The sequence below is a fragment of the Vicia villosa genome, linkage group LG5 (assembly GCF_029867415.1).
Source record: "Vicia villosa cultivar HV-30 ecotype Madison, WI linkage group LG5, Vvil1.0, whole genome shotgun sequence".
Taxonomy (NCBI): Eukaryota; Viridiplantae; Streptophyta; class Magnoliopsida; order Fabales; family Fabaceae; genus Vicia; species Vicia villosa.
In genome coordinates, this window is record NC_081184.1 from 98,453,868 (window position 1) to 98,470,043 (window position 16,176).

Below are 16,176 nucleotides of genomic sequence, written 5' to 3' on the forward strand. Positions count from 1 at the left end.
ATGGTGACCGAAATGTGTGGAAGATTCATTTACTACCTTAGCATTGTGACCTTCAAGGTGATGGAAAGAAGTTTGTAATTTAGGGAATTGCTGGCCAATGATGGACATTTTAGTGTTGATGAAGAATATACGCTCACTTGGGTTGCTCATTCGATCAAACTTCGCTAATGTTAGGATTTTAATTTCAAACAGATGCACTAATGGTCTTGAAAAGAGTTATGTTAGTGCTTTAAAAAAGTATAGAAAAAGAAAAATGGTAGAATGAAGAGAAGTGATACAAGAAATTAATTATAAAATAATATTAATTCTAATTTTATTTAATATATAAGTAAATCAATTATTTTGAAATAATTTGGATAAACAAAATTGATGAAGAAGAAAACAGCAGAGCAGAAATGAAGAAAAAAAACATCATAGCAGTTAACATTAGTATTCATGAAGAAAAAATTGAGACAAGTTATTTAGAAATTACTACCCTCTTAAGTTATTAACAAATATTTGAAATGAAATAAAGCCCTTCTCCTTTGATTTTGTTTCAGGAAAATTCATACATCAAACATTAAACATGCATACAAACCAGGTGAGCGTTTCACGTGGAGATCTAATTTTCTCCATAGCTCTTTTCTCCATATTTACTTTTCTTCAGATCTAATTTAAAACCTGTAAAAAAAAAAGAAGAAACATAATAAAAAGAGCTAAGTTTGAGATACACCCCAAACAAAACTTCTTCCTAATACACCACCTGTGCTAGCCTCTCGTCCTAACGCACCACAAACCAAATCCCCTTTTCAGCTCCTTACCAATGTCCTGCCTAATCCTAGCAGTGCGACAAAAAAAATCATCTCGCATTTCCAACCCTACTACCCCAATTGGCAACACGCCATAAACACTGAACTTAAATCCCTCAATGACACCAACACACGGGTCCTAACTACCTTTCTCCGCAACAAAACAGCCATAGGCTGCAAGTGGATATTTAAACACAAATATCACCCAAATGGCACCATGGAAAGGTACAAATCCCGCCTTATGGCCAAAGGCTTAAACCTAACACAAGGCCACGTTTACCTAGCGACCTTCAGCCCTGTCATTAAAATAACATCTATCAGATTACTTCTTTCTATTGCTGCCTGCCTAAAGTGGCATGTGCATCAATTAGACATCAACACTGCCTTCCATGATGGAGACCTCGACGAAGAAGTCTACGTGAAGTGTCCACCTGGCCTAACCACAACCAAAAACCTGGTCTGCAAACTCACCAAGTCCATATATGGACTCAAACAAGCCAGCCGCTAGTGGAACCACAAAATCATCTCCACTCTGCTTCAGATTGGTTTTAAGCAGTCCAAAACAAATTACTCTCTTTTTACTAACAAAACTGACACTGATTTTACTGCAGTTTTAGTCTATGTCAGTGATTTGATTCTTGCAGGTACCAACATACAACACATTAACCATATTAAGCAGGTCTTGGACAACAAATTTCAGCATTAAAGACTTAGGTTTTATTCGTTACTTCGTTGGCTTCGAAATTTCCAGTTCTTCCAACGGCATCACACTTTGCCAACGCAAATACTGCCTGGATCTCTTTGAAACCACAATACTAGCAGAGGTAAAACTGATTTCAACCCCAATGGATCCTTCCCACAAACTTGACAACACAGACGAAACTCCCTTGCCGGATCCTACACAATACAGGATCATCATAGGTAAACTCCTTTATTTAACACATTCACGACCTGACATTGTTTATTCTGTATGTAGGCTCACTCACCACATGTCAGCCCCAACACAAACACACCTCCATGAAGCTCAACGCATCATTAGATACCTAAAAAATGCGCCATCCATGGGACTCTTCTTTCGCTCATCATCTCCATTTGTACTCACTGGTTTCACAAATTCAGATTAGGGAGCATGCCCTGTCACAAGACGCTCCTCCACCAACAGCTTCACATTCTTCCTTGGTGACAACTTAGTTAGCTGGAAATCCAAAAAGTAGCCTTACGTATCTCAATCACCTTCGGGAGCAGAATAACACGCCTTAGCCAACACATCTTGTGAGGCTCAGTGGCTCATCTACCTCTTACAAGACTTTAGCATCAATCATCATGCACCAGTCAACATATTTTGTGACAACTAAAGCACCATTCACATTGCAACAAACCAGGTCTTTCACGAAAGAACGAAGCACATCAAAATGGATTGTCACCTTGTTCGTGACAAAATCCAGTCAAAGACAATACACCTAATGCCTATCAACTACAACAATTAAATTGATGACTTGTTCACCATACCTCTTCACCATGGTTCGTTCCAGTCTGTATTTTAAAAATTAGGAATGCTTAACATACATTCCAGTTTTAGGGGTATTAAAACTTAACTTTCCTTTGCATTCTGTTAAGCCCAAACTACTTTAGGCTCAGCCTACTTTCCTTTTTTTTAGCCCAATTACTATATTGTTCATTCAATTAATGAAAAATACCATTATTTTTTCATATTCAATATTTCTTTCTATGCCTCTGCTGACAAATATCAACAGTTTCAAAACAATGTATGTTTTTTCACTTTCATAAAGTAGGATTTTTTTTAAATAAGTAATGATATTAAGACTGCAAAAGGGACTACAGGAAGGAAGATTACCTCTTTATACACGTTAGAGGTAAAATGTTCCAAACATGAAAATTACCGGTTACAGATGAAACCTTAACTGCTCTAAACCATTTCCACGATGATAATACAATGGCACTGAAGCAATCGTCGAAAATAAAAGAACCACCCCTGAACATTATAGCGTTTCGCGTGTTCCATATGGTCCACACCACCGCCAACCAAATGACTCCAACAGTTAACCTTTCGTCTAGCACCTTAATTTTCTCATAGAAAGCGAGATAGTTTCTAAGCTCAAGGTTCGATAACGATAGAGAATTACCTATCCAATCTCCCACTTTTTCCCAAAGCTTCTCCAAAACCGGGAATTCCTCGAAAAGATGTTTAGGATCCTCCTCGAATCTGAAACAAAAAACACAACAACATTCATTATCTTCGTGGAGGATGCCTCTCCTCTTCAATTGCGTTCTCGTCGGATTCCTATCTAGAACCAATCTCCAAGCTAGTACTTGAACTTTTGAGGGGGCTGCAATCTTCTAGATAAAACCCACTTTCTTCCTGTCTTCTTTCGCTAAAAAGGCCGTAGAACTTCTTCTTCGGATCTCAGCAGCACACGACTTCACAGAAAAGCCTTCAGCCACATTTATTTCCCAATCAAACTCATCCTCTCCGTCTTGCTCTAGCGTAACCTGCACTAACAGAGATTCCAGAAACAGCAGCCAAATATACTCATCTTCCCCCACGGTGACACACCACTTATGAACATCCCACTTCCACTCTTCGTTCTCCCAATGCCCAGAATCAGCCACTGTCATAAACGGATTATTAGCTATTCCGTATAGCTCAGGAAAAGCTTCAGCAATGCTTTGATTCCCCAGCCACTTACTAAACCAAAAAGCCGATTTAGCTCCATTTTTGACCCAGCATGTAACAACATCAGAGAAAGACATACCACTAGATCCACCACTTTCATTAATGGCGACTAAGTCCCTCCACCACACCGAATCCCGCTTACGAAGCACCCTACAATCATTAACAAAAACTTTCGCCTCCGGATTGGTATATATATACTTTAACAGATCATACCAAACCGCATCTTGCTCGTTAATAATCCGCCACTTCCACTTCATTAGGAGAGAGACATTCATACACTCGATATCTCTTATACCTAATCCCCCTTCTTCTTTTGCTCTGCAGACGTCTTCCCACTTAACCCAACAAATAGCTTTCTTCTCACAAAATGTTCCCAAATTACAAGTTTTTTAAGGATATCATTTGGTAAAATATTCATAAGAAACTAATTCATCACTCAAAAAATTTAAGAAAATAATTTGAAAACATGTGATAAAAATGAAGTAATTATTCTATTTGAAAACATTAGAAATTATTTTTCTTTTAAGAGATTACGTAAAAGAGTTACTCACTCGTTATTTCATATGAACTAGCTTATAATTGAGCATTATAATTCTAGCAAATCAGCCTATTCTACCCATTGTTTAGCTTTATTTTTGTACTAATTCATATTTATTTAGTTTTGGTAATTTTGCATTTGTAAGCTAAGCAATAGTTTAGGCAACTGTCAAGAATCTTTTTATATTCACACTATATCAATTGAGTTTTATATGAACCATATTTTAAGTTGGATTGCAAAATATTTATTTACTTCATAGTTTCATAATATATTAAGAAAGACACGTTTATTTGAAAACATATTTCTTAAAAAAGATTAGATGAAAATTTATGCATTCATTAATTGAATTACTTAAAATATTAAGAAAGACACGTAAACATTTTTTTTCACCTATAAATACTTGTCTTTAAGGAATTTTATAATCAACAACTTACAGAAATCAAAATTGAACTTGTTTAAAATGAAGTTACTATCATTATTGTTCTCTCTCTTCTACTTCTTACACTCCTATTCTTATTATTCTGCAAATATTAACTTTAAATACTTCATGTTGGCCGAAACATGGCCAAAATCCTTCTGCAAACAAAAGCAGTGTATCCCAAATGTACCATTACAGTTTTCTGTGCATGGCCTCTGGCCTAAGAACAACACCCCTCCTCACACATATAAATGCACAACAGATACAAATATGGTATATATATCTCTTAGGTTTCATTTTTTCATTGTTATTATTTTGTATTAATCTTAATAATATGACTATTATTTTTATTTATTTTATCAGGTTGACCTAAACAATGCTAAGCTTAAAAAAGTGTGGCCGTCTTTAACCGGAAACAACAAGGGATTTTGGGACCACGAGTGGAACCAGCATGGCACTTGCTCCACCATGTTATCGGTTGATTACTTTAATCACGCTATAATTCTCTATGAGAAAAATAATATCAAAGACATTCTAAAGATGCCTCTAAACCCAGGTGGAGCGGCGGCTCTCATACCGGGTGGAACTGCGAAATCAGCTGATATTCAGAAGCATATAAAGGTTATTATCGGATTTGAACCACAACTTCATTGTGAAAAGGGTTCTGCAGATTTGATGGAAGTTAGATTGTGCTTTAATACTGATCTAGTAAACCCCTCCTATATGAATTGTCCTTCTCATTTAGTTTGTCCACCTGACATAAATTTACCATTATAAGTAAAAAAATACTATTAATAATGAATAAAATAATACTTATGGCTTTTGACAAGCAAATTGTTATGTTTAAAAGCTATTTGCTTGGACAAACAATTATTATAATTAAGATGAATATGATTTATATATAATGTACTATGACTTGTGTTTATTCTCTTTCATAAAGTAGTAGTTTTATAATGTCTGCTTACAAAAATCACTATTAACAATATGTGTTATGAATGTATAAAAAATTTAATTATGAATGTATAAGTGGAGATGGTATGCAAATTGGTGTCTAGACACTCTATGGTCCACTACTCATTCATGTCCTTTGGATTTTAAACTTTTCTTCATAACATCCTAACAACGTGACTCTTGTGAATTTCATGTTACAGGCTTTCTTTGATAGAATTTAGAAACCAATTCTACAACTGTGTTAATCTCCTGCAAACAACGTCACTGCGGACACAAAACAAGTTACTGACAATGATAACTATATCACATTTTTGTGTCTAAAATAAAAATCAAACCACTTTTAAAACAGACACATAATAAGCTTTCAATATAATATTATTATGGTTTATTAATTTTCATACACTTCCTAATCATAATTTTGATACTAGGGATTCACAACTCATTTTTTATCATTGAAAGTAAAATTAACCTAATAAACACAATCATAAATTTATCTCTTGTCTCTTATCTGAAAACAAACAAGTAGGCTAACTAATGATGTTTTCCTCCAATCGAAACGAGACTTTCTTTATAAATTATTATTTGAGAATTATATGCTCCTTTCACACCATCAAGTTCCTCAATCATTTGAGTACATAAATCAAAGCAGATTGGTTCTCTTCCTTCTTTCTTTGCAAAGAATATATCACCATTCTTTCCCGCTCCAATAGGAAACTTAATGTCGTCGGACAAGGGTCCAACAACAAAGATTTTAGTCCAAGATTCCTTCACACCCACTTTGCCTAAAATTGATATGTGAAAAGTATTTGTATACCATAAAATTGAAGCAATAGATCCATTTAACAACACCAATGCATGACTCACCCAATTATTGGGATCTATGTCTAAGGGCATGAGTGTGGGTATGAGTGTGGTAAAACAAATTTCATTGGCCAAGTCAAATGACACCAAGTACTCTTCATTGTATTCTCCGTAAGAGTTAGAGAGCCAATGACACATTCCATCCAAGTATAGTAGATTATCATTACGGTTGCCGCCTTCCCAACAACAAGTAGGAAGGATGAGATCAACTTTCCTCCAAGAGTTATATACTAAGCTATATACCTCCCAAAAGGGTTCATAATTCTCACACATATCTTTCCATTTCACATCACACGGGGGAATATCATCATCATCATCATCATCCGTTACAGGAACAAAAATTACCTTCCTAATAATTTTATAGTCGTCACTAAAAGGGTCATAACCAAATCCATGAAGATACTTAATAATACCCTGATAGGGTGGTAGAGACTCGACACGGCTGGGAGGAATGACTTTAAATTCTCCAGTAGTTGGATTCCACATTACAATCGTATCACGGTCGTAAAGACATAGAATTCCATTTATACTACCAGAAACCAATACATAAAATCCAAGTTCCTCTTGTTGAAATGGATTTGGAAGGTCCAGTTTAACTTTATTCTCAAGCCTCTCGCCGGAAAGTGAATGCAAATAGAAACTAATGTAAGTACGGTTGTGATTACAAACAATTTGATGAAGGAGAAGAGATGTATCATTGTAATAAGAGTGAGAAATGGATATGAAATTATTGCGAAACTCGACCATAAATTTAGGGTTTTCAAACAAAACAGACCATGATTTGTTTACACATCCAAAGCGTTTCAAAGATTTTAAAGGAAGTTTTGATAGAATGGGGATAGCAAGATCATCTGGTATGTGATTTCTTACCTTCTCACTTCCATATTTCGCCATCTTCGATGACAGAGCAAAAAATACGACGAGATAAAATGTTGTCGTTGCAAGTGCGAAAACAATTGTCTTATTTATTGTCTTGAAAAATTATTCCTGACTATATTTTTATACATAAACAATACTTAAATCAGAAGTAATTTTTTTCAAAGAAACGTAATTGCAAAATTTCCTTTTTTTTCTTTTATTTTATTGGTATAATGACAAAAATCTTTACTCACTCGAATAATTTGGTTTCTCCATTTTCTCATTACCTCCTAATTTTATTAATTTATTTATTCATTTGAAATATTATACTTTATTTTGCAATCAATTTTCATTCAAAAAAAACATAACATTTTACCTTTTTAATAGAATATGTTTTTATGCCTTCTAGAAAAAGTTTATTTTTATATATTTTTTATTTCTTTTCATAAAATTTTCTTAAATTACATAAATTTTACTTATTTATTTCTTCATTTTCAATATTATACTTTATTTTACAATCTATTATGTTAAAAAAAAACAATATATTTTTCTTTTTTTAATTGATTCGGTTTTTCTTTTTTCTTTTTTTATTTCTTTTAATAAAGTATTCTAAAAAATTATTAATTTTAGTATTTATTACTTCATTTGAAATATTATACCTTATTTTAAAATCTATTTTCTTTCAAAAAAAAACATTTTACTTCTTTTTAATTGAATTTATTTTCTTTTACACTTATTTTTTAAATTTTATTTTCATTCTTTTCATAATATATTCTAAAAATATATTTATTTCAAATAAAAATCATAAAACTTTTATGTTTTTATTTATGAATATATATTTTTTTATGGTAATTTTAATTTAAATAAGAAGTAACATTTGTGCATTTCCTATTTATTTCATCATTGAAGCAAAAAAAACAAATGTTTTTTTTCATCATTTTACCAATTTATTCTCTCTTTTTCTAACAAAAGCTTTTATTTTCTCTTAAATGTTTGTAGTTTCCTATATTTTATTGTACATTTATAAAAATTAATATTTGTGTTGTTGAAAATGAAGTATAATATTTTCAATTAAATTTATTCTCTCTTTTTTTAACAAGAGCTTTTATTTTCTCTTAAATTTATTTATTCATTTTTAATATTTTGTGGTTATGTTTGTTAAAAATAGTTGTTGGCCATTAACTTAAGTGATAACCTATAATTTATGTTTGATGGTTGATGACTGTCATACCCTAATTTTTACCCCTAAGATACCACTTCATTTGCATCTGTGCATTGTATCAAGATCACAAATTTGGTGACCTCTCTCCTATCTCTTTTACTCTTGCCTTATGGGGATCACCAAACACTCTCTTATGTATCTTTTGATTTGTATCCTTTATGATTTACTAACCTTAACCAAAATATCAAAAATATGCTTTGTTTCCTTTTTTATTTTGCAAGTTAGGGGATTGAATCAAGAACACCAAGCATTGCTTTATGAGCTAGGGTTTTGGTTGCTCAAGCTTAAAATTGTTTGATCATTGGTTATCAAGGGTTCATTCATCAATATTTGAGCTATAATCTTAAACATGATCTCTTCAAGCTTTATTCAACTTCAAGTTGATCAAGCAGTGTCCAAATATTCTCAAGCCTCTCACTCGAAAGTGAATGCAAAGAGAAACTAACGTAAGTACGATTGTGATTACAAACAATTTGATGAAGGACACTATGCCAAATTTGTCTTTTAGCAGCACCCCTACTAAAGCGTTTTTAGTAAAAAACGCTGGTATAGGTTTCCCTTAAAACAAAATAAAAAAACACGCAAAAAAAGCGCTCTTAAAGAGGGGGGTACGAAAGCGCTTTCAAAAAGCGCTCTTAAAGGGGGGGGTACGAAAGCGCTTTCAAAAAGCACTCTTATAGGGGGGTACGAAAGCGCTTCTCAAAAGCGCTCTTATAGGGGTGGTTTTGAAAGCGCTCTTATAGGGGGTTGTCTACGAAAGCGCTTTTGGGATAAAAGCGCTGGTATAGTGGGTATATATGAAAGCGCTTTTCAAAAGCGCTCTGGTTGCCTTAATTTAATTAAAATTGAAATTAATATACTGAAATTAGTTTTGCGCTCTCGTCACTTTCTCTTCTCCAGTACTGTTGTCTTCCCTCTTTCTCTCAACGAAAAACCCTTGGCTTCTGCAAATTAAAGAACCCTAGCCCCAATCAACTTACGAAAATCCTCCATTCAACTTACGAAAATCCTCCATTCAACTTACGAAAGAACCCTAGCCCCATTTTTGTAACCCTAATTTCTTCTGAATTGGAAAATTGCAACTCACAGAAATCTCACCTTGCTCGAATTTGCTTCGTGGAGTTACAAGTCCTCTCACCAACAACAACTTTGAATTCATTTTGAGGTAAATCTTCTCTCATCTTTTCACGATTTTCGCTCTAATTGTTTAAAGTTGGTGCTGCTCTGCATAATCATGCTATTTTAAATTGCTATTCAGCCATTAAAAACCATAATACTGCCATCATCCACAAATTGACCATTGTAATTAGCATCATTTGGTTACTTTTTTTGTGGAAGACCATGGTTTTGGTGCTTTAATTTGATATATGAATTACTTTATTTTTGCTGAACCTGTTATACCCTTGCAATCTTTTGTATGCTTATACTCCAATTCTAATATGAGTTGATATTGTGCTCAATCTTGGCTATTGCTTCCTTATTCCAATTCTAATTTTTTATATTAAGGAGTGACGTTATTATGAGTTTGTTATAGTTTGGAAATTAGCTCAATGAAATTTATTAAGTCTACTATTGGATGAAGCTTTGTTTTAGTGGTTATATTCTTTCAAAAGGAAATAAGTTGTTCTGTTATCCTTATTGTTTTTTGTTTTTCCTATGTTAGTTCTCAAGACTGGAAGGCCGGACTTAAGATTCCACCAGTTGATACACGCTATAGGATAGAGGTATGTTAATAGTTATGATTCTTATGAATACTTTTATACTATCTAATACATCAATTTTCTCGTTATATGCATTAGAAGGTTAGAACTTGTACTGAATTACTTAGTTTTTTTATGGGTTAAACCCAGTAGTTTAGTTTATAATGATTGATGTACAAAATGGATCACTTGGTTGTAGAGATCGATAATCTACTAGACACTAATATCTTTACTCATTTACTATGATTTCATTGGGCAAAAATATTTGAATATTAGGCGATAGTGGTCTCATTTTTATCCATAGAAAATGCTATTTGAAAACAGGAATAGGCTCATAATCATAAAAAACTACTACAGGAATAGGACTTTTAATAATGTCTAAATCGATGTATTGGGTGACTGCTGCAGATTCTTTTTATGGAATCATTTCTTGTAGTAGTTTTTTGTTTAGATAAGTGTATCTAAGAAGTACTACTAACTAAGGGTTAGTAGCTTATTTCTTGATTTGGTTTTCTAGTTTCTTCACATTGTTTGATGAAAGAAAATATGGATGAGTGCAAGAATTTATATTAGACTTTGGAGGTGAAACAAACTCATTTTTTCAGATTATGCCAATACAATTTGAGAAGTGCTTTTAATTGAAAAGGATATGATAAAATAATAACTGATATGTTTCATTTGATATATGAAAAATAATATTTAAATTTTTGGAATTACTTCTATTTGATTTGTTGAACTTATCCTTTTGTGTTTTTTACTATTCCAATTATCAGTATGGTGCAATGGTAGGATTTTGAATTGCTTGCTAAAACAGTTTCAGTAAAATCCCTATTGTCTTTGAATTGCTTGCTAAAACAGTTTTAGTAAAATCCCTAGAAGTAGGTTAATTATAAAATGGTCTTGGACTTTATAATTTTAATCATATTATTTAACTGCATCGTGTGTGTGTGTGTTTAATTTTACAGTTACTTTGAAGTGTTTGGTTTCTACTTGTACAACGCCGATTCAAACCTACCCATCTCCCACATTAAGTCTAACTCAGGTTACTATCCCTTTCTTCTTGCTTATAGTTTGTTATTTTCTGCTTATAGTTTATTGTTTATGGTTCTATTTAATATCAATTTAGTGTCTCTCAACCAATTTTTTGGTTTGTGGACTTATATTACCTTGAAATAAGGTAATGTCTTCTTTAAGAAATCGGGTATTCTGATTAGGTATTCTGATTAGGTATTCTATTATGATGATAGCTATTTATTATCTTGACAGAATTCCTTAGTACCTAATAGAGAAACCAAGAAGCATTTGTTTAGCTTAATTAAGACATGGATAAGACATGGATGAATTCAAACCGATTGTCGAAAGAGTACGAGAAAGGGGTATGGGAATTCGTTGAGTTTGCGGTTGCGCACTCCAAAGACCCGCTTCGAATGCCGTGTCCTTGCTTGGGTTGCTGTTATGGGGGTAAGTTTGACGGGAATAATCTAATGTTTATTATGTTTTTATTTAAGGTTGTTGTATGACAGAGTGTTGCGCGGGAATCTATTGTCTAACAGATTCCGTTTCGTGTCTTCCGCCCATTGCAGCGTAATGGCAATTTCTTCGGAACCGGAATCAGTTAGACAACGCCTAGTCGATAGATTCATGTCCACCGGCAATACAGAAAGTCTGCATCTTTGGGCGTATAATACCCGACCAGTAGGGTTAGTTTCTCATTCTCTGTTCATCTAATCTCTGTTTCTTTTGTGTATAGCAAAATTTTCATATAACCTATTGTTTTAATTTATAGAGCACACTGGTTGCTGCTTGCTATCAACCCTATAAGGGAAGTCGTGTATTATCTGAATTCGGTAAATGGTGAATGGACCAATTATCCGGCTATGAAGGACATCGTTGATTTGTAAGTGGGATCGTTCTAAATATATATTCTTATATATTTATATATTTACTTATCTGTGGGATTGATCTAAACATATGCTTTTATATATTTGTTAATTAGATCAATACAAGTGTTCCGAAGTCAACGGGACGCACAGGTATCCCGGACTAAATCTAACAACATTACTTGGATCCAAGTGCATGTACATTATTTTTCACAATTTTGCTTATAATATTTATGCTACTTGATAAAACAAGACAACTATAGAATCTTATTTGTTTTTCTACGTAGTGTCCGCAACAGCGAAACAGTTACGATTGCGGATACTTTGTTTTGAGGTTTATGAAAGAAATCCTTCAGGCGAATCAATTAGAGATTCCGCTCACGGTATGAATTTATAACTTAAGATAATTTCATATAATTTATTACATTTAACTAAATATATCATTCATATTATGTTTTTGTTTTGTAGTACCTTGACGAATTCCGTGCTGCTGGGTACCCGAGACTTAAGTTGGAAGAAATAAAAGAGGATTTGTGTCAATATTATATTAAGCAATTTTTCATGTAGGATTTGTGTCGATTTGAACTATAATATTATTGATGTTGTAATGATGTATATATATAATTTTGGATATTATAATGGTATTATATTAGTATGTATATTGTCTTACTGATGGCTGAAATAATATCGTCGAAAATAAATTACAGGTCGAAAATATTACAGGTTGAAAACATATTACAGGTCGAAAATATTACAGGTCGACTGGGAGGATTAAATTACAGGCTGCACATCAAAATACCTCATTTAGCAACGACAGCGCTTTTAAAAAGCGCTCTTAAAGGTCCACCTACTAAAGCGCTTCTTAGTAAAAGCGCTGCCAAAGATTAATAAAAAAGCATAAAAAATAAAAAAATACGCAACATACGAAAGCGCTTCTGGAAAAGCACTCTTATAAGGGGGGCTATCAGAGCGTTTTTTCCAGAAAAAGCGCTCTCATAGGGGGGGCTATCAGAGCGCTTTTATGGAAAAAGCGCTCTTAAAGGGGGGGCTACGAGAGCGCTTTTTCCAGGAAAGCGCTCTTATAGGGGGGGCCTACCAGAGCGCTTTTTCCAGAAAAGCGCTCTTATAGGGGGGGCCTACCAGAGCGCTTTCTGAAGCGCTTTTGTTACCTACGCCAGCGCTGGCTTTCACAACGCTTTTAAGCGCTTTTAAAGCCCATATAAAGCGCTTTTAAAGCCCTTCCGTGTTGTAGTGGGAAGAGAGATGTATCATTGTAATAAGAGTGAGGAACGTATATGAAATTATTGCGAAAGTCGATCATAAAGAAAGGGTTTTCAAACAAAATAGACCATGTTTTCCTTACACATCCAAAGTGCTTCTAGGATTTTAAAGGAAGTTCTGATAGAATGGAGAAAGCAAGATCATCAGGTATATGATTTCTTGCATTCTCACTTACAGATTTCGCCATCTTCATTGACAGAGAAAAATATATGATGAGATCAAACATTGTCGTTGCAAGTACGAAAATAATGACCAAAATCGAATTTCTTATGTACACACTTGAAACATTATTCTTGACTATTTATTTATACATAAACAATATTTCATTGAAAATTAATTTTTTTCATAGAGAAGTAATTGCAAAATTTCCTTTTTTTTTTCTCTTTTATTTTTTTTGGTAAAATTGCAAAATATCTTTACTAACTTGAATAATTTGGGTTCTCCATTTTTAATTTATCTCGTAATGTTTTTTTAGTTTATTTATTCATTTGCAATATTGTCTTTTATTTTAAAATATATTTTTGTTCAAAAAGCATAATATTTTACTTTTTTAATTGATTCTATTTCAATTAATTGATCATATATAAATTTTACTAATTTAATTATTCATTCGAAATATTATACTGTATAAAACAATCTATTATCTTTAAAAAAACAATTTATTTTACTTTTCAAAATTGATTCTATTTTTTTTTTATTTTAATTTTTTTTTTTCTTTGCATAAAATATTTTAAAATTTATAAATATTGCTAATTTATTTATTCATTTGAAATATTATACTTTATTTTAAAATATATTTTCTTTCAAAAAAATATTTTACTTTATTTAATTAAATCTATTTTCCTTTGTACTTTTTTATTTAGTTTTTTCTTTCTTTTCTTCATATATTCTAAAATACATTTATTTCATATAAAAATCATAAAACTATAATGTTTGTATTTATAAATATCTATTTTTTATTTTAATAAGAAGTAACATTATTAAGTTGGATTGACATTTTCTATTTATTTCGTCATTGGGGCAAAATAATTGTTTTTAAATCATTTTACCATTTTATTCTTTCTCTTTTTCCAATAAAAGCTTTTATTTTCTCTTAAATGCTTCTAGTTTCCTATATTTCTTTGTACATTTATAAATAAAAATTAAATCTATGTGCTATTGATATGTAACTTTATTATATTGTTTTGTTTGCTAAAATTACTATTGGCTGATAAGCTAAGTGATAATCTATAATTTATGGTTGATGGGGGATAACTGGTTGCTTATAACGTATACCTGGTGGTAGTAAAGCAAACAAAGCGTGTGTTTGTTGAATTATTGATAAAAATCATTAACAAATTGAACTTGAAAATAATTGAAATTGACTTTGAAATTAAATATGCTTTCAAGGGAGACTCTGATCTAAATACTATAGCAGAAATTAACTCAAGAACTGAAGTATTGTAAATAGCATAAAACTCAAAAGTGCATAATTTTAAAGTAAATATAGTATAAATGTGCTTGGATGGCTTTATAGTGAATTAAAAACCTTTTTATAGTGAATTCCGCACTCTAAATGCTCTAGAAATCGTGGGCAAAACTTGGTGAAGTGGGTTGTGTAACTCCCTGACTTAATTAATTAGTTATTTACAATTGACTTATGTGAGGTTGTGTGATATTTAGTATTTTACTGTACTTGAGGACAATTCGATGTATGGTAATAATCTTTAGAAAATTAGAGTTCGAACTTGGAGGTGTCGGGGGTGTGTGAGTAATTGTGTAGACACATAAGAGTGAGAGAGTATATTGTTACTATAATAATTTAATTAGAATTTAACTATATTAAATAATATTAGTAATAATAGGATTAAATAATAATTTAGTTTTATTTTATTATTTTATAATAAGATAATAATAATAATATAATAAAGGAATTAGGGGTTAGAGAGACCATAATATGGCCGTACGTGAAAAGAGAAGGAAAAGAGGGAAGAGCAAGACTAGGAATTGTTATAGGTTTAAAAGCTTTTGCTAGGAATTCTAAGGTAAGGGTGGAGATTCCAATCTACTAAAAGGTTTGTATGATGATGGTGGGTAGATTATGTTCATGTAGGGGCCCACCCACATCTGCGGGGCCCACCCGCACCCTAACCCGAGTAAGTGGCGAAGCCAGAAAAATTACAATGTCTGGGCCAAATAAAACAGACTTTTTATTTTGTTAACAAGAGGCAAATGTCTTTTTTGAAATTTTTTTCTGGTGAATGTTCGAATAATATCAATATCATCAAATGACTTGAATATCTCCTGTTTGGTGTAACACACCATCAAGTCATTGAACCACACACTGTTGATCTTATTGTGCAATTTAGACTTGATAATCTTCATTGCTGAAAAAGTTCTTTCAACAGACTCTTTGATATATATTGTGGAACGTTGTACGAAAATAGTAGAAAAAATATATTTTATGTATTTTGCTGCGGGTTGGGTTTGGGTGAAAAAACCCAAACCCAACGGGCGTGGGCGTGGGTGTTACTTTTCCACTTGAATAGCATTTGAGTTTGGTTTCGGGTGCTAATTTGGATAGTGTGAAACCCGTATCCAACCCGACCTATTGTCATCCCTAGGCTTGAGGAAGAATCTCTTTTGTTATATGTTGAAAAGCTTTTGCTAGGAATTCTAAGGTAAGGGTGGGTTCCGATCTTCTAAAGTGTTTGTATGATGATGGTGGGTAGATTATGTTCATGTAGGTTTATGTTTCTTCTCTCTACATTATTAATATTATTACAAATTGTATGTGTTTGAGTTGAATAATTACTTGATGAATTATGTGGACATGTTGTTGTTGTGATTGATGATGAAATGCTGAGTTATTGTGGTTGTTGCTGTTGAAATCATATGATTGACATAATTGTATGATATTTGAAGTTGTGTCGTTGATGAATGATGTGAGTCAGAATCGGAACTTAAGTTATGAGTGTTTTAGAGTGTAATTAATTAGGATGGAA

General features: G+C 32.5%; 2 protein-coding genes across 2 annotated transcripts; one reads left to right on the forward strand and one right to left on the reverse strand.

Moving 5' to 3' along the window:
* Positions 1-4,467: 4,467 nt before the first annotated feature.
* On the forward strand, positions 4,468-5,223 carry LOC131606912 (ribonuclease 1-like). The gene is made up of 2 exons (XM_058878999.1): positions 4,468-4,712; positions 4,803-5,223. Exons 1-2 carry the CDS (start codon positions 4,482-4,484, stop codon positions 5,214-5,216), a joined length of 645 nt encoding a protein of 214 aa, XP_058734982.1. The 5' UTR covers positions 4,468-4,481; the 3' UTR covers positions 5,217-5,223.
* Positions 5,224-5,921: 698 nt separating this feature from the next.
* On the reverse strand, positions 5,922-7,145 carry LOC131605062 (F-box/kelch-repeat protein At3g06240-like). The gene has a single exon (XM_058877461.1). The coding sequence runs from the start codon at positions 7,143-7,145 to the stop codon at positions 5,922-5,924; it is 1,224 nt and encodes a 407-aa protein (XP_058733444.1).
* Between the last annotated feature and the right edge of the window lie 9,031 nt (positions 7,146-16,176).